The sequence below is a fragment of the Somniosus microcephalus genome, chromosome 14 (genome assembly GCF_052327205.1).
Source record: "Somniosus microcephalus isolate GS21.2 chromosome 14, FLI_Smic_1.0, whole genome shotgun sequence".
Classification (NCBI taxonomy): domain Eukaryota; kingdom Metazoa; phylum Chordata; class Chondrichthyes; order Squaliformes; family Somniosidae; genus Somniosus; species Somniosus microcephalus.
In genome coordinates this window covers 93,202,557-93,220,917 of record NC_141000.1, presented here as the reverse complement: position 1 = coordinate 93,220,917, position 18,361 = coordinate 93,202,557, and the positions used below count along the sequence as shown (strand labels likewise).

At 47.3% G+C, this 18,361-nt stretch overlaps 1 protein-coding gene across 3 annotated transcripts in view; it reads left to right on the top strand.

Annotated features, from left to right (window-relative positions):
* Positions 1–18,361, top strand: part of LOC147107705 (NXPE family member 3-like) — a 93,097-nt gene that overhangs the window by 44,178 nt on the left and 30,558 nt on the right. For all 3 annotated transcript variants that reach the window (XM_086006932.1, XM_086006931.1, XM_086006930.1), the window contains one exon: positions 13,640–13,817. In XM_086006932.1, the coding sequence (XP_085863058.1) occupies positions 13,701–13,817 (117 nt within the window). In that variant the 5' untranslated portion in view covers positions 13,640–13,700. The remainder of the gene's footprint in view (positions 1–13,639; positions 13,818–18,361) is intronic.

The following is an 18,361-nucleotide window of genomic DNA, read 5'->3' as shown; positions in this document are numbered from 1 at the left end:
GGTGACGAGGTGCATACAGCGTAAGATAAAGCAAAAAAAGGAAGCCTGTTTCTGATATTGTGAGCTCAATACTGCAGAAAGCCTAGAAGAGCATAGAAAGTGTAGGGGTGAAATTAAGAAGGAAATTAGGAAAGCAAAAAGAGGGCATGAAAAAAATAATGACAAGTAGAATCAAAGAAAACCCAAAGATCTTTTATAATTACATAAAGAGCAAGAGGATAACTAAGGAAAGAGTAGGGCCTATCGGGGACCAAAATGGTGATCTATGTGTGGAGCCGAAGGATGTGGATAAGGTAATTAAGGAATACTTTGCAGCTGTATTCACAAGAGGGGGGCGATACCGATGTTGAAGTTAAGGAGGAAGATAGTGAAATATTGGGCGGGACAAACATAGTTAGAGAAGAAGTATTAAGGGGTTTAGTATCCTTGAAAGTAGATAAATCACCAGACTGGATGAAATATATCCGAAGCTATTAAAAGAAACAAGGGAGGAAATTGCGGAGGCTCTGACCATCATTTTCCAATCCTCCCTGGCTACAGTAGTGGTGCCAGAGGATTGGAGAACTGCTAACGTTGTACCATTGTTTAAAAAGGGAAGAAGGGATAAACCGAGCAATTACAGGCCAGTTAGTTTAACCTCGGTGGTGGGCAAATTACTGGAATCCATTCTGAGGGACAGTATAAACCTTCATTTAGAAAGACAGTCAGCATGGTTTTGTTAAGGGAAGGTCGTGTCTGACTAACTTGATTGAATTCTTTGAGGAGGTATCAAGGATGGTTGATGAGGGCACTGCGTTTGATGTAGTCTACATGGATTTTAACAAGACTTTTGACAAGGTCCCACATGGCAGGCTGATCAAAATAGTAAAAGCCCATGGGATCCAAGGGAGAGTGGCAAATTGGATCCAAAATTGACTCAGTGGCAGGAAGCAAAGGGTAATGGTTGAGGGGAGTTTTTGCGACTGGAAGGCTGTTTCCAGTGGGGTTCCACAGGGCTCAGTACTCGGTCCCTTACTTTTTGTAGTATAAATGATTTAGACTTAAATGTAGGGGGCATGATAAAGAAATTTGCAGATGATACAAAAATTGGCTATGTGGTTGACAGTGAGGAGGAAAGCTTTGGACTGCAGGAAGATATCAATGAACTGGGCAGAAAAGTGGCAAATGGAATTCAATCTGGAAAAGTGTGAGGTAATGCATTTGGGGAGGGGCAACAAAGCAAGGGAATACACAATTAGTGGGAGAATACTGAGAGGTGTGGAGGAACAGAGAGACCTTGGAGTGTTTGTCCACAGATCCTTAAAGGTAGCAGGACAGGTTGATAAAGTGTTAAAAAGACATACGGAATGCTTTCCTTTATTAGCCGAGGCATAGAATATAAGAGCAGGGAAGTTATGCTAGAACTGTATACAACACTGGTTAAGCTGCAGCTTGAGTACTGTGTGCAGTTCTGGTCACCACATTACAGGAAGGATGTAATTGCACTGGAGAGGATGCAGAGGAAATTTACGAGGGTGTTGCCAGGACTGGAGAATTTTAGCTATGAGGAAAGATTGAATAGTCTGGAGTTGTTTTCCTTGGAACAGAGGAGGCTGAGGGGAGTATTAATTGAGATGTATAAAATTATGAGGGGCCTAGATAGAGTGGCTAGGAAGGACCTATTTCCCTTAGCAGAGGGGTCAAGAACCAGGGGTCATAGATTTAAAGTAGTTGGTAGAAGGATTAGAGGGGAGATGAGGAAAAACATTTTCACCGAGAGGGTGGTGGGGGTCTGGAACTCGTTGCTCTAAAGGGTGGTAGAGGCAGAATCCCTCATCACATTTAAAAAGTACTTGGATGTGCACTTGAAGAACCGTAACCTACAGGGCTACGGACCTAGTGCTGGAAGGTGGGATTAGGCTGGGTAGCTCTTTTCCGACCGGCGTGGGCCGAATGGCCTCCTTCTGTGTCGTAATTTTTCTATGATTCCAATTGTGGTCTGACCTGTAAATTATAAAGCCTCAGCACAACCTCAGTAGACAAGTATCAGCCTGGTTTGGTTGGTAACACTATTGCCTCTGAGTCAGATCGTTGTCTTTTGGATGAGACGTTAAACCAAGTCCCTGTCTGCTCTCTCAGGTAGATGTAAAAGATCCCATGGTACTGCTCAAAGAAGAGCAGGGGAGTTCTCCTGGCCAATATTTATCCCTCAACCAACATCATTAAACAGATTATCTGGTCATTAATGTGGTGTATGTACCTTTAAGAGCCCCTGTGTACTGTAATACCGGTAGTGACCACTCGGGTATATAAGCCTGTATAGCGTCTTGTATCTTTTAGTTCACCTCCAGACTTTGTTCAGTAAACACCTGTTAAACCAACTCCTGCATTCCGTGTCTCCATTAACACACGGATACAACAATTAACACATTGCTGTTTGTGGGAGCTTGCTGTGCGCAAATTGGCTGCCGCGTTTCGTACATTACAACAGTGACTACACTTCAAAAGTACTTAATTTGCTGTAAAGCGCTTTGGGACGTCCGGTGGTTGTGAAAGGTGCTATAGAAATGCAAGCCTTTTTCTTTTTATTTAAACCCTCATATAGACTTGAACATATAATTCTAGGCTGATGTTTCAGCGCAATATGGATGGAGTGGTGCATAGTTGGAAATGCCATCTTTTGGCAGGTGTTAAATGAGACCCCATCTGTCTGCACAAGTGGATGTAAAAAACAAAATCCCATGGTATTATCTGAAGAAGAGCAGGGAGTTCTCTCTGTTCCCAGGCCAACATTCCTCCCTCAACCAACCCCTCCAAAAACAGATCATCTGGTCATTCATTCATTTGCTGTTCATGAGACCTTGTGTGCAAATAGCCTGCTGTGTTTGCCTATGTAAGAGCAGCAACTGCATTTCAAAACTATTCCATCAGTTGTAAAGTGCTTTGGGACGTTCTGAGGACGTGATAAGGGGCTATATAAATGTGAGTTTGCCTGTCCTTTCATTCTAGTCCACTATTCTGGCTGTGCCCCAACACTATATTTTAGTTACTTCTGACATTGAAAGTGTGTATTGTTGCCTCCAGATCTCTCTAAGCTTTTTACCCAAAGTGCACTACTTTACATTTGCTGTATTAAATTTCATTTGCCTGTCTGATTGTACTGATTTAAATCTTTTGGAAATGATAACAACATCCTCTCTTTACTGTCCATCACACCCTATGATGTGTCCTTACTGCTATCCTTATTTATGCCGTATCCTTTGATTTTTACTGGACTTGTTGGGCCACAAGACTGCGTAAAATGGGACGGTAATGGTTACAGCTTCAAGTACGCTTATACCAGAATTATCCTGTAGAAATAGTGTAAGTTTTCTTTAATGCTCACTGATCGGTCATCCTGTAACATTTAAATGGGGTCAAATGAGCATGGCTAACCCTCCCTGCTCCATTTTTCCCAACTTTGCCCTCAAACTCATTCCAAATTACTGTCGCCACAATGAGTGGCAGTACGAGTGCAAAGTGTTATCTCGAAGGTGGCTACTGCATCGAGGAAACCATTTTGTTTGTTACATCCAAATGCTCATTCTATCAATTTTAGTTGTTTGATGCTCTGAAAGGTCTGTCAGGACTTTTAATGCCCTGTTCAGCCACTTTTGCTGAAAGTACAGTTTCGGACTGGGGATACTGATTTATCAATGCAAATCACTCTATTTCTGTATGAGGAGGAGGAGGAGGAGGAGGAAGATATGGAAGAGGCTAAATTGGAGGCTCTTGGAGTGAGGCATGTAAAATATGTCTGTTCTTACTTGGATTTCTCTGTGCCTCAGAATGCTGTGCTCCCTCCGCCACCTCCCGCACCCCCCCCCCCCCCCCCCCCCCGCTGCAAACACCACCCTATAGGCTATTGGCGATATGCCAACTGCTGTCTGAAAACCTGCAACCCACTTCCAACAGGATAGCAGTATAATTTGTACCAGTCAAAGTTGCCACTGTCTTGAATTTCTTTGCCACTTGATCTTTCCAGGCACTGTCTGGTGACCTTTGCCACATTAGTCAGGCAACAGCACATCATTGTGTAAAGGAGAGTGATGCTCTCTTTAGGCAGGCTGTGCATTTTATTTCCTTCTCAATTAACCAGAGTCAAAAAGAGTCCTACTGACTGGAAGGGTTCCCACAGGCTCAAGGAGCAACCAAATGCACAAGGCACTCAAAGGCCCATATGACGATCCCTTCAATTTCATGAACAGAATTAATGTGCGGTTCCAATCACCTTATCTTGCGCTTGAATGCCCACTATCCAGGAAGTTGTGATGATGCTTTCATCATATGACAATCTACCATACCAGCCCTGATGATTCAAAGTCCTGTATTGGGATGGTTGATTTGTGATTTGAAGGCTTTGCTCTGCGTTCATGACTTATGACTCGAGGAAGGCTTCTTAACCAGAGAGGAGCTACAGATATAATGAGGTTCATATCAGTGCAGGAAGTGTGACAGAGCAGTTTGTATGAATTCTGAAGTCTTGTGTTGGGTGCAATTAATAAACATGGTTGTGCCCTGCAATACAGCCCAGAAAGACTCCCAGTATTGGCGTCAGCCTAGGCTCACTGGTAGCACTCTTGCTTCTGAGGCAGAAGGTTGTGGGTTTAAGCCCCCCACTCTCCAGAGTCATGAACATATAATCTAGGCTGTCACTTCAGTGCAGTACTAAGGAAGCGCTGCATTGTTGGAGGGGCTGTCTTTCAAATGGGACATTAAACCGAGGTCCTGTCTGCCCTCAAGTGGGCTTAAAAGATCCAATAACAGTTTTTAAAGAAGAGCAAGAGATTTTGCCTGGTGTCCTGGCTGTGCACAAATTGGATGCCACCTTTCCCCAATTTACAACGGCGACTGCGCTTCAGAAGTAAGTTATTGGGATATCCTGATATTGTGAAAGGCACTATATCAATGCAAGTTTAGGTGTTGACCTTGGCTCAGTGGCCTCTGAGTCAGAAGGTTGTGGGGTCGAGTCCTGCTCCAGAGGGAGTGTTGCACTGTCGGGGTGGCACCTTTCGGATGAGACTTTAAACCAAGGCTTCATTGGCTATAAAGCACTTTGAGACATCCTAAGGTTATGAAAGATGCTATACAGAAACATCAGAACAAGAGTAGGCCATTCAGCCCCTCGAGCCTGATCCACCATTCAATGAGATCAGGGCCGATCTGTATCTTAACTATCCACCCGCCTTGTCTCCATATCCTTTTATACCCTTGTCTAGCAAAAATCTATCGCTCTCGGATTCAAAATTATTAATTGAGCTAGCATCTACTGTTTTTTGGGGGGGGGGGGGGGGGGGAGAGCATGCCACACTTCTGCCACCCTTTGTGAAGAAATGTTTCCTAACTTCTCTCCTGATTGACTTTGCTCTGATTTTAAGGTTATGTCCTTGTTCTGGACTCCCCCACCAGCAGAAAAAGTTTCTCTCTACCCGAGCAATTACTTTCAAAATCCTATAAACCTCAATCAAATCACCCATTAACCTTTTATATTCCAGGGATTACAAGCCTAGTTTATGTAATCTCTCTTTATAATCTAACCTGGGAGCTCTGGTAAAATTCTGGTGAACCTGCGCTGCACACCTTCCAAGGCCAGTACTGTATATCCTTTTTAAACTGTGGTGCCCAGAACTGTACACAGTACTGTAAGTGTGATTTAACCAGGCTTTGTATAGCTGCAGCAAAACGCTCCTCCCCTTTATATTCTAGCCCTCTCATTATAAAGGCTAACATTCCATTAGCCTTTGATCGTTTTTTGTACCAGACTACTACATTTTAGTGAGCTGTGTACATGGACTCCTAAATCTCTTTGGACCGCCATTGTTCCTAGCTTTTCACCTTTGAAAATCAAGTTCTTTTTTTTTTTTCAAGTTTGTTCTTTATTGAAGCATGTTCTGTACTACATAACATCACAATGAAGAAAGGCTTTCTGCTTCCAGAAGTTGAAGGGATGATGAAGACGCGGGGGGTGGGGGGTGGTAAAGCCATCTATCTCCACCGTATAAGGAAGATGCAAAGGAAGGAGAGATCAGCCAGCAGCTAGAGAAAGGAGGACACAGCTTACCAGACACACAAAATAAAGTCAGTTCACACTTTCCTGCTTGTTTCCTTCATAAGACTAAAGTTTCTAGTTCCCCTGACATCATCTAGCTGCAAAAGGTTCAAACATTTTATATGGTCAAGCCTTGTTTACTTTGCAGAACAACATTTACCCAAAGCTGCCAATCAATTCACCCTATCTACGTCTACTTCTTAAAACTGTGCCTACCCTTTGTGCTAGCTAACTTACTTGCTTTAGGTCCTAGTCTACTATTTCTGTGCGGTGCTTCCTTAGTGAGATGAGGTTGTGCAGTGGGTGTCTTGGATGGTTACCTTTGAGCCTTGGAAGCCTGAAGTGACTCACGTCTCAGTGAAGCAGCTGTCCCAGAGTGACCAGCTCTGGCAGCCTTTCTCATAGTGTCGAGGGATACTAGGCCCACGTCTGAAGTTCTGTCATGTGCTTGCCTTGAATGGGACCTTAAGATGCTGGTTCATTGCCACCTTTGGGCAAGACAGTGATATCTACGCCCACTCCTTGCAACCCACTGGTGCAGGGCACAGGTTCAGAGATGCTACCAGTTGGTGTCATTACAGACAGAATAGTCCCAACCATGTCTTGGAACTGCTGTGCTAGTGGGGCATGCAAGCTGACCCTCAACGCATCTATTGAAGCAGTGGTGGGCTTCCAGTCTATGCCACTACTTCCTCCTGCTGCCTTGTTGCTGCAGAACCTTCTTGGACTGTCCCTCCCCAGGGTGTTCTGCATAACATGAGAAACTTCCTGCAATGTGTTGCAGATGCAAGTAGTGGACTCTTCACACTTTTCCATCATCTACCTGGCAACCATCTTCACTGCCTGCACAAGATATCTATGCTCCCTCATCATAGTTCTTTATTGAGGACTGGACCTTGAGATCTCAGTCCCTAGGTTTCCTTGCATTACAACAGTTACTACATCAAAGAAAAAGTATTTCATTGGCTGTGAAGCAGTTTGGGATGTTCTAAGTTCGCGAAAGGTGCTATGTAAATATAAGTTGTTTTCTTTCTTAACTTGATCACTGAAAGGAAAACCTCTTCTGGCATCACTCCCTCATCCCTTCCTGCTCAGAGAAAGAACTAGGAACTTCTCTTTCTCCCACCCACTGAGCTGTAAATATACCCTCTGCAACTCTGCCCCCACTGTGAAAGACCTGCCCTTCCCTCTACTGAGAAGCACATAGCACCACCAAATGGACCATGTGCAGCTCCCCTGCCGTCTCCCATTGAGAAGAAATTTGGCCCAGGCCCAATGTGATCCACCCCCATCCCTGTCTCCCCATTGCCCCCTACCCTCCTTCTCCCCCCCCCCCCCCCCCCACCCTTTTCCCTGTCTCTATCCACATCCCCTCTTCCTCTCTGCCCATTGTCTCTCCCTCTTCTCCCCACCTGCTGAATAACAATTTGGAACTCCAACAACCTCGCCTCCTCTCACCTAGAAGGAACTCCGGTCCTGAGAAGAAAACCTATCCTGGCACCCCTTCGCACACAGAAAACGAACTGGAGCCTGAACTACTCTTACACCCTCTTTTCCCCCCCCGGCATTTAACCAAAACCCAACCCTCTGACAAAACCCATCATCCCTACCCCTACCCTGTGTGCCTGTTGACTTGTTTTCTCCACCCCGTTCCCTCCTGATGCGCTATCGATTCCAATAAAAGGCCGAGTAGAGTTCAGAACAACAGGCTTTTATTAACTACTGAATGCAACTACAAACAGATCAGGACTATGCCTCTAGTGGACGACCGAATGGCAGAGAGCTGCCGTGCAGCCGTCCTTTATACCAGGTAGCCAAGGGCGGAGTCAGCTGAGGCATAGTCAGGTATAACAGTGAAACAAGAGTGAACGACAACAACAACAACAACAACAATAGTGAACGACAGTGGTTTACCACATTCACCCCTCGTTTAAAATTAAGTCCGGCGGGGTGAAGTGTATCAAAAGTTCGAGTAGGTGAGTCTGTCGGGCGGCCTCGTTTGCCGTCGAGATCTTCGTGGCGACGGTTGAGATGGTACAGCTTCCAACGACGCGTCTTGAACGGGATCGAGCACCGGCGTATCATCCCCTTTGGTGTTGGGTGGGCGAGTGGACTCCGGCGGGTCCTGGGGTCGCGGCATGCCGTCTACTGGGGTGGAATGGACGGGTGAGAATTGGGTCTACTGAATTTTGGGCCGTGTCGAAGGGGGTCGTGGTGGAGGGCAATGGTGACGGGTCAGTGGACCCCGAGGGTGCCAGATCTCTAATGGAGACTGTATCCTCCCGCCCGTCCGAGTATGCCACGTAGGCGTACTGGGGGTTGGCATGGAGGAGGTGAACCTTCTCTACCAGGGGAGCCGTTTTGTGGGACCTTGCATGCTTCCTCAGCAGGACGGACCCTGGGGACGTCAGCCAGTGTGGTAGTGAGGTACTGGATGTGGACCTCCGGGGAAAAACGAACATTCGCTCATGGGGGGTGGCGTTGGTGGCAGTACACAGCAGTGACCGGATGGAGTGGAGCGCATCAGGTAGGACATCCTGCCAACGGGAGGTCGGAAGGCCCCTAGATTTTAAGGCTAGGAGGGCCGCCTTCCAGACCATCGCGTTCTCTCTTTCAACCTGTCCGTTCCCCCGGGGGTTGTAGCTGGTGGTCCGGCTTGAGGCAATACCTCTCATGAGCAGGTACTGACGGAGTTCGTCGCTCATTAAGGACGAGCCCCGGTCGCTATGAATATAGCTGGGAAAACCGAACAAAGCAAAGAGGTTGTGCAGGCATTTAATGACCATAGCGGTGGTCATGTCCGGGCAGGGGATGGCGAAAGGGAAACGGGAGTACTCATCAACTATGTTGAGGAAGTACACATTACGGTCAGAGGAGGGGAGGGGCCCTTTAAAGTCGACACTCAGGCGCTCAAAGGGGCGGGTGGCCTTGATCAGGTTTGCTCTGTCAGGCATATAGAAGCGCGGCTTGCACTCTGCACAGACTGGGCAGCTCCTGGTCATGGTCCTGACCTCCTCGATGGAGTAAGGCAGGTTGCGGGCCTTGATGAAGTGGAAGAACCTGGTGACCCCCGGGTGGCAGAGGTCGTTGTGGAGGCCCCGTAGTCTATCGATTGCGTTGGCGCATGTGCCTCGCGATAGAGCATCTGAGGGTTCGTTGAGTTTCCCGGGCCGGCACAAGATGTCGTAATTGTAGGTGGAAAGTTCAATTCTCCACCTCAAAATCTTGTCATTTTTGATTTTGCCCCTCTGCTTATTATTGAACATAAAAGCAACTGAACGCTGGTCAGTAAGCAGGGTAAATCGTTTTCCAGCCAGGTAGTGCCGCCAGTGGCGCACCACCTCCACAATGGCCTGGGCCTCCTTTTCCACAGAGGAGTGTCTGAGTTCGGAGCCCTGGAGGGTTCGTGAAAAGAAGGCCACGGGTCTTCCCGCCTGGTTAAGGGTAGCGGCCAGGGCAAAGTCGGATGCATCGCTCTCCACCTGGAAGGGGATGGACTCGTCCACCGAGTGCATGGTGGCCTTGGCAATGTCATCTTTTATACGGTGAAAGGCTGAGCGGGCCTCCGCCGTCAGGGGAAAGGAAGTGGACTTGATAAGTGGACGGGCTTTGTCCGCATAATGAGGGACCCACTGGGCGTAATAGGAGAAGAAGCCCAGGCACCTTTTGAGGGCCGTGGGGCAGGGGAAGTTCCATCAGGGGGCGCATCCGGTCAGGGTCAGGACCGATGACTCCGTGTTCCACCACGCAGCCAAGGATAGCGAGGCGGGTTGTGCGGAATATGCACTTTTCCTTGTTGTACGTGAGGTTTAGGAGTTGGGCCGTGCGAAGGAACTTATCAAGGTTGGTGTCATGGTCCTGCAGGTCATGGCCGCAGATGGTCACGTTGTCCAGGTAGGGAAACGTGGCCTGTAACGCATTCTCGTCGACCATCCGGTCCATCTCCCTCTGGAAGACGGAGACACCGTTGGTGACGCCGAAAGGAACCCTGAGGAAGTGAAAAAGACGGCCGTTTGCCTCAAGCTGTGTACTGGCGGTCCTCAGGGCGGATAGGGATTTGGTGGTATGCTGCCTTGAGGTCAATGGTCGAGAAAACGCGATATTGCGCTATCTTATTAACCATGTCGGCTATGCGGGGGAGAGGGTATGCGTCCAACTGGGTGTACTTGTTGATTGTCTGGCTGTAGTCGATGACCAGGCGCTGCTTGTTGCCGGTCTTAACGACTACCACCTGAGCTCGCCAGGGGCTGGTACTACCCTCAATAATCCCCTCCTTCAGGAGCCGCGTCACCTCAGATCTTATAAAGGATCTGTCCCCGGTGCTGTATCGCCTGCTCTTTGTGGCGATAGGCTTGCAGTCGCGGGTGAGGTTAGCGAACGGGGGGGGGGTGTGATTTTGAGGGTGGAGAGACTACAGGTGGGGCGCGGTGGGCAATTTAAAAACTGCTGGTTGCAGACAGTGAGTGGGGGAAAAGGTCCACCGTATGTCAAGGTGACACTCTTAAAGTGACAATGAAAGTCCAACCCCAGCAGAACAGCAGCGCAGAGATGTAGCAGGACGAAGAGCTTTACATTTTTATAAACGGAGCCCCTCACCGAAAGGGTCACTACGCAGTAGCCGCCGACGTTTGCTGAGTGAGATTTTGAGGCCATGGAGATCCGATGGCGCGCTGGCAGGACCGAGAGGGAATAATGCCGTACCGTATCAGGGTGTATGAAGCTCTCCGTGCTCCCGGAATCAAAAAGGCAAGTTGTGGCGCGGCCATTTACCTGGATGTCCATCGTGGACCTGGCTAGCTGATGGGGTCTGGATTGATCCAGCGTAATGGAGGCCGCTGTGGAGTCGGGAGCGTCGCTGTAAAACCCTGGTGAGGCGGTGGGTGAGTCGGGGGCCCGTTGGCAAAATGGCGGCGCCCATGACGATCCCGATCCCCACGAGGCTGGAGGAAGGCAAGATGGCCGCTCCCACGAATCGCAAGCGGCGCTGCTGAAGGTAGGGGTCTTCTGACTTCTGCAGACGCCAGCGTCATGTCCCTTCTTACTGCAGGCAGAGCAGACAGCGTTTTTCGCCGGGCAGCGCGCCCTGGGGTGTTTGGTTTGGCCACAGAAATAACATTTCTGGCTCGGGCGGGACATCGCTGCAGCAGTTGGGGCCGGGGCCCGGGGCGGCGCCACGTCCCAAGATGGCGGCCGCGACATCCACGAGGCGGCCGCGCGGTCCGGGGAGTAGGCCTCCATGTTCCGATGGGCTACGTCCAACGAAAGGGTGAGTGAAATCGCCGCCTTCAGGTCGAGCTCGCTACTTTCCAGCAGTCGCTGCCGTGTGTGAGTGGACCTGAGGCCCGCAACGAGGGCGTCCCGGATGAGCTCCTCCATATGTTCCGTGGCTGATACTTGCTTGCATTCGCAGGCTCGGCCGAGTTCCTTCAGCGCCCGTATGTATGCTTCTGTGGGTTCCCCGGGCTGTTGTTTGCGGGACCCCAGGAGATGTCTTGCGTAAACATAGTTGACTGGGCGTGCATATTGTTCCTTTAAAATGTCGATAGCCCCCTGGTAGCTCGTAGCGTCCCGGATAAGGGCAAAAGCTCGGTGGTTTACTTTCGAATTCAGCACCCTGAGCTTGTCGGCGACGGTCTCGCCGGATGCAGCCAGAAAAGACTCAAAACAGTTCAACCAGTGTGAGAACTTAGCAGGCGAGTCCGGTTCTTGCGGGTCGAGTTCCAGGCACTTGATCTTAAGTATCTGTAGCATCGTTATTTTTTTTTTTTTTGTCAGTAGTTAATAAAATTGATGTGCTATCGATTCTAATAAAAGGCCGAGTAGAGTTCAGAACAACAGGCTTTTATTAACTACTGAATGCAACTACAAACAGATCAGGACTATGCCTCTAGTGGACGACCGAATGGCAGAGAGCTGCCGTGCAGCCGTCCTTATACCAGGTAGCCAAGGGCGGAGTCAGCTGAGGCATAGTCAGGTATAACAGTGAAACAAGAGTGAACGACAACAACAACAACAATAGTGAACACAGTGAACGACAGTGGTTTACCACACCTCCTCTTTCCCCCTTCCCACCTTTGCAGCCCACCAATTCTCCTTTCCTCTCTGCTCCTCTTCTCTCCTTCCCACAACCACCAGTCCCGTCTCCATTTTCCTGCCTGGGTCCAGTTGTTCCCACCACTGCCGCCCCCCTCCTATCTATGCTTGAACTAACTAGTGTACTTGATCTTGATTCCCTTGTGTAATGGCATGAAGTTCCAAAAAAGCCCCCTGTGAAATGCCATTTTCAGTCTGGAGAAAATTCTTTTTACTTCTAGCCTTTGTTTTCTGGTCTCCAACCATTTCATAAGAACATAAGAATTAGGAGCAGGAGTAGGCCATACGGCCCTTCGAGACTGCTCCGTCATTCAATAAGATCATGGCTGATCTTCGACCTCAACTCCACTTTCTTGCACTATCCCCATCTCCCATGATTCCCCTAGGGTCCAAAAATCTATCCATCTTAGCCTTGAATATATTCAAAGACTCAGCATCCACAGCCCTTTGGGGTAGAGAATTCCAAAGATTCACAACCCTCTGAGTGAAGAAATTACTCCTCATCTTGGTCTTAAATGCCCGACCCCTTACCCTGAGACTATGCCCCCTAGTTCTAGACACTCCAGCCAGGGGAAACAACCTGTCAATCCCCCTCAGAATCTTGTATGTTTCAATGAGATCACCTCTCATTCTTCTAAACTCCAGAGAGTATAGGAACAGTCTACTCAATCTCTCCTCACAGGACAACCCTCTCATCCCAGGGATCAATCTAGCGAACCTTCGTTGCACCGCCTCTAAGGCATGTATGTCCTTTCTCAGATAAGGAGACCAAAACTGTGCACAGTACTGCAGGTGTGGTCTCATCAAAGCCCTGTACATTTGTAGTAAGGCTTCCTTATTCTTGTACTCCAACCCCTTGCAATAAAGACCAACATGCCATTTGTCTCCCTAATTGCTTGCTGTGCCTGCACGCTAACTTTGTCTTTCCTGTACGAGGACCTAAATCTCTCTGAACACCAACATTTAATAGTTTCTCACCATTTAAAAAATATTCTGTTTTTCTTTCTGTGCATGTGACCAAGTTCCCACAAGTCCATATCCTATTATCTTTGCTATTAGTCTATTCTGTGGTATCTTTTCCAGTGCTTTTTGTAAATCCATACAACTACATGTCCTTTATGTATGCTCTCAGAATTGAAGAAATAACAATCAGGTTGGTCAAGCATGACTCGTCTAAGAAATCGATGATGACGGGCACTGTTAACTTGTGTTTCTCCAAGTGCTTAGTCATACAGGTTAGTAGTTCACCAACAGCTGAAGTAAGACCGACTGGCCTATAATTACCTGGCTTACCCCCGTCTCTGTTTTTAGAGGGATGCCACATTTACCACTCTCCAGTCCTCTGGCACAATTTTACTTTCCAGTGCATTTTATGAAATTATAGTGAGAGGCTTCCCTTCGGATGCTTGAATAGAAACTACTGTATCAGGTCCCAGTGATATCTTGATCTTAAATTTACTTAGTGCTTTTTTGTTGCAGATTTACAAAGCAGAAGTGCTAAACAGACTGATTATGCACTGGTGCACAGTGACCTTCCAGTATGGATGAACAAGCCACAAAAGAAACTGCTCTTTCCTTCTCCATACCCCGGTCCCTTTTCACGTTGTTGGTTCTGATGACACTGCTGATGCTGATTCTACACTTGCGTAATATAAAGGTGTGTAGCGTGGTAAAACCAGAATGTTTTAGAGAAAAACCATCATATTGACCAAGGTTCAAAGGAGCAGTGTTTAAAAATGTGATGGTTTATCTCTCGTGGACCACATGTTCCAAATGGAAAGTTTCAATATGGGCATATTTCTGTTGTCTTTGAACCAGGATTGGGGTTTCTCCCTGTTCGGGTTGTGCTGGGTTATGTATTCCCACTGTATGGTGGGCATTGTGTTCCAGGCCCCTGCCCATGCTCCCTTTGGCCACATGCTAGGAGGTGCACAACAGTAATCTGGTGAGGACACCTTGTGCTTTTTCTCTCCTCCCCATCCCCATCAACCCTCTGCAAATAGATGTAGCTTCTGCTGCACTGGTGCAGCGTTACACTGGGATCTGAGCAGAGTAGGGGTATTGAATTTGTGTCTTTCTACTGAGTGCTGAAACATTAATAAGAAGTGCCAGTTTCAATTCATTGTTCCTGGTGTTCTTTAGTGCTGCACTTAAATAGCAAGTGACCTCATTTTAATGAGGAACATTATCCAATTTTAAAGCTTTTGAATTGTAAGTGTTGTTTCTGACTTTCTCTTTTGTAACATGTAAACAGCAAGGCAGATGTGCATTGTATTAAAGAATTGAGGCTGTGCCAACTGATTGAAGTCCACAAATCTTCAGTCTGTCTGACTGTCTGTCTTCAGTTTTCTACACAATTAAGCTGTTGTCATTCACTGGTTGTTGGTGTTTATTGAACATTACTGACTGAAAATACTTTAAATTGGTAACAATGCCCATGTGAATAAAACTGAACTAATTAAAGCTCTCAAGATTATGAATGGCGGTATGAAAACTAATCCTACTGGGATATAGTTTCATGAGCAGCGGGTGCTTTCCAGTACTTTGACCAAATATTTATCATTATTTAGCCTTTAGGCTACCTGACCTGTAGTCGGGCATCATAGTGAAACCCAACCCTGTTCTTGTCCTATGCCACACATGGTCTTTCAACAGGAGTCATTGGATAGAGATCAGGAGTGGGAGCACTGACTGATTATATACTTTTCCACTCGCTAACTCAGAGTGTGTTTCCTGCCCAATGAAGAAGGAAGCAGTGCTGGATCTTGTCCTGAGGAATGAAGTAGGTCAAGTGAAAAATGTCACAGTTGGATAGCATCTCGAGAATAGTGATCATAGTATTGTAAAGTATAGATTAGTTATGGAGAGGGTCAAGGAGCAATCTAGAATAAAAATACTTAGCTGGAGGAGGGCAACTTTTAACAAATTGAGGAGGGATCTGGCCCAGGTAAATTGGAGTCAAAGACTGACTGACAAAAATGTAATGCAGCAATGGGCAGCCTTTAATGAGGAGATGGTTCGAGTACAGTCTAGGTGCATTCCTACAAGGGGGGAAGGGAGGGCAACCGAAGCCAGAGCTCCCTGGATGACGAATGAGTTAGAGAGTAGGATGAATGTAGGTATGACAGATGTCAGCTTGATAATACAAGGGAGAATCTGCTGCATAAAAAAAGTACAGAGGAGATGTGAAAAAGGAACTAAGAGGGGCAAAGATACAGTACGAGAATAGATTGGTGGCTAATGTGAAAGGAATCCAAAGGTCTTCTGTAGGCACATTAACAGTAAAAGGGTCATTAGAGGAGCGGTGGGGCTGATTAGGGACCAAAATGGAGAACTATTGGTGGAGGTAGAAGGCTTGCCTGAGGTACTAAATGAGTACTTTACATTGGTGTTTACCAAGGAAGAGGACTTTGCCAAAGCTATGGTCAGTGAGGAGTTTTCTGGGATACTGGATAAGATTAAAAATAGATAGAGGTACTAGACAGGCCTGGCGGTAATTAAAGTGGATAAGTCACCCGGTCTGGATGGGATGCATCCTAGGTTGCTGAGGGAAGTAAGGGTAGAAATTGCAGTTGGCCACAATCTTCCAATCCTCACTGGATACAGGGATGGTACCAAAGGACTGGAGGATTGCAAATGTTACAACCTTGTTCAAAAAAGGGGAGAAGGATAAACCTGACAATTACAGGCCAGTTAGTTTAATGTTGGTGGTGGGAAGCATTTAGAAACAATAATCCAGCAGAAAATTAACAGCCACTTTACCGGTCCATGCTTGTCAAAGGAGAGCCAGCACAGATTTGTTAAGGGCAAATAGTGTTTAATTAAATAGATTTTGAGTTTTTTTTGATGGGGTAACAGAGGGTGGATGAGAGCAGTGCAGTTGATGTTGTACATATGGACTTTCAAAAGGAGTTTGATAAAGTACCACATACAAGGTTTGTTAGCAAAATTGAAGCCCATGTGATGATAAAAATGGCAGTAGCAGCACGGATACAAAATTGGCTAAAGGATAGAAAACATGGAGTTGTGATGAATGGCTGTTTCTCAGACTGGAGGGAAGTATACCGTGGTGCTCCCCAAGGTTCAGTACTAGGACCACTGCTGTTTTTGATGTACATTAATGACTTGGACTTGTGGGTACAGGGCACAATTTAGAAATTTGCAGATGACACGAAACTTGGAAGTGTAGTAAACAGTGAGGAGGACAATGATAGACTTCAAGAGGATATAGACATGCTGGTGGAATGAGTGGACATATGGCAGAATGAATTCAATGCAGTGAAGTGATACATTTTGGTAGGAAGAATGAGGAGAGACCATATGCACTAAATTATAAAATGTTTAAGGGAGTGCAAGAAGAGAGACCCGGGGGTGCTTGTGTGCAAATCTTTGAAGGTGGCAGGACAGGTTAACAAAGCAGTTAGTAAAGTATATGGGATCCTGGGCTTTATAAATAGAGCCACAGAGTACAAAAGCCTGGAAGTTATGCTAAACCTATATAAAACACGAGTTCGGTCTCAGCTGGATTATTGTGTCAATAATAAGAATAAAACCGGCCGGACCACCCAGCATCGACCGAGGCACTGGCTTCGGACACGAAAAGGGCACACCCAGCCCAGTCGACCCGGCAAAGTCCTCCTCACTAACATCTGAGGACTTGTGCCAAAATTGGATGAGCTGTCCCACAGACTAGTCAAACAACAGCCTGACAGTCATATTCACAGAATCATACCTTTCAGCCAATGTCCCAGACTCCGCCATCACCATCCCTGGCTATGTCCTGTCCCACCAGCAGGCAGACCCAGGAGAGGTGGTGGCACAGTGGTATACAGTTGGGAGGGAGTGACCGTGGGAGTCCTCAACATTGACTCCGGACCCCATGAAGTCTCGTGGCTTCAGGTCAAGCACGGGCAAGGAAACCTCCTGCTGATTACCACCTACCGCCCTCCCTCAGCTGATGAATCAGTACTCCTCCATGTTGAACACCACTTGGAAGAAGCACTGAGGGTAGCAAGGGTACAGAATGTACTCTGGGTGGGGGACTTCAAAGTCCATCACCAAGAGTGGTTCAGTAGCACCACTACTGCCTGAGCTGGCCGAGTCCTGAAGGACATAGCTACCAGACTGGGCCTGCAATAGGTGGTGAGAGAACCAACATGAGGGAGAAACCTACTTGACCTCGTCCTCACCTGTCACAGATGCATCTGTCCATGCCAGTATTGGTAACAGTGACCACCGCACAGTCATTGTGGAGATGAAGTCCAGTCTTCACACCGAGGACATCCTCCATCGTGTTGTGTGGCTAAATGGGATCAGCAGCAGCAGAATTGTATTCCATCACAATCTGTAACCTCATGGCCTGGCATATCCCTCACTCTACCATTACCATCAAGCCAGGGGACCAACCCTGGTTCAATAATGAGTGCAGAAGAGCATGCCAGGAGCAGCACCAGGTGTACCTAAAAATGAAGTGCCAACCTGGGGAAGCTGCAATACAGGGCTACATGCATACTAAACAGCAGAAGCAGCATGCTAGACAGAGCTAAGTGATCCCACAGTCAACAAATCAGATCAAAGCACTGCAGTCCTACCACATCCAGTCGTGAATGGTGGACAATTAAACAACTAACTGGAGGAGGAGGCTCCATGAATATCCCCATCCTCAGTGATGGCAGAGCTCAGCACGTGAGTGCAAAAGACAAGGCTGAAGCGTTTGCAACCATCTTCAGCCAGAAGTGCTGAGTGGATGATCCATATCAGCCTCCTCCTGAGGTCCCCACCATCACAGAAGCCAGTCTTCAGCCAATTTGATTCATTCCACGTGATATCAAGAAACGGCTGAGCGCACTGGATACAGCAAAGGCTATGGGCCACGACAACATCCCGGCTGTCGTGCTGAAGACTTGTGCCCCAGAACTAGCCGTGCCTCTAGCCAAGCTGTTCCAGTGCAGCTACAACACTGGCATCTACCCGACAATGTGGATAACTGCCCAGGTATGTCCTGTCCACAAAAAGCAGGACAAATCCAATCCGGCCAATTACTGCCCCATCACCACCTTCTCAAGGGCAATTAGCATTGGGCAATAAATGCCAGCGACACCCACATCCCATGAACGAATATAAAAAAAAAAAAATTCTGGGTACCACACTTTAGGAAGGACATAAAGGCTTTTGAGATGGTACAAAAGAGATTTACTAGAA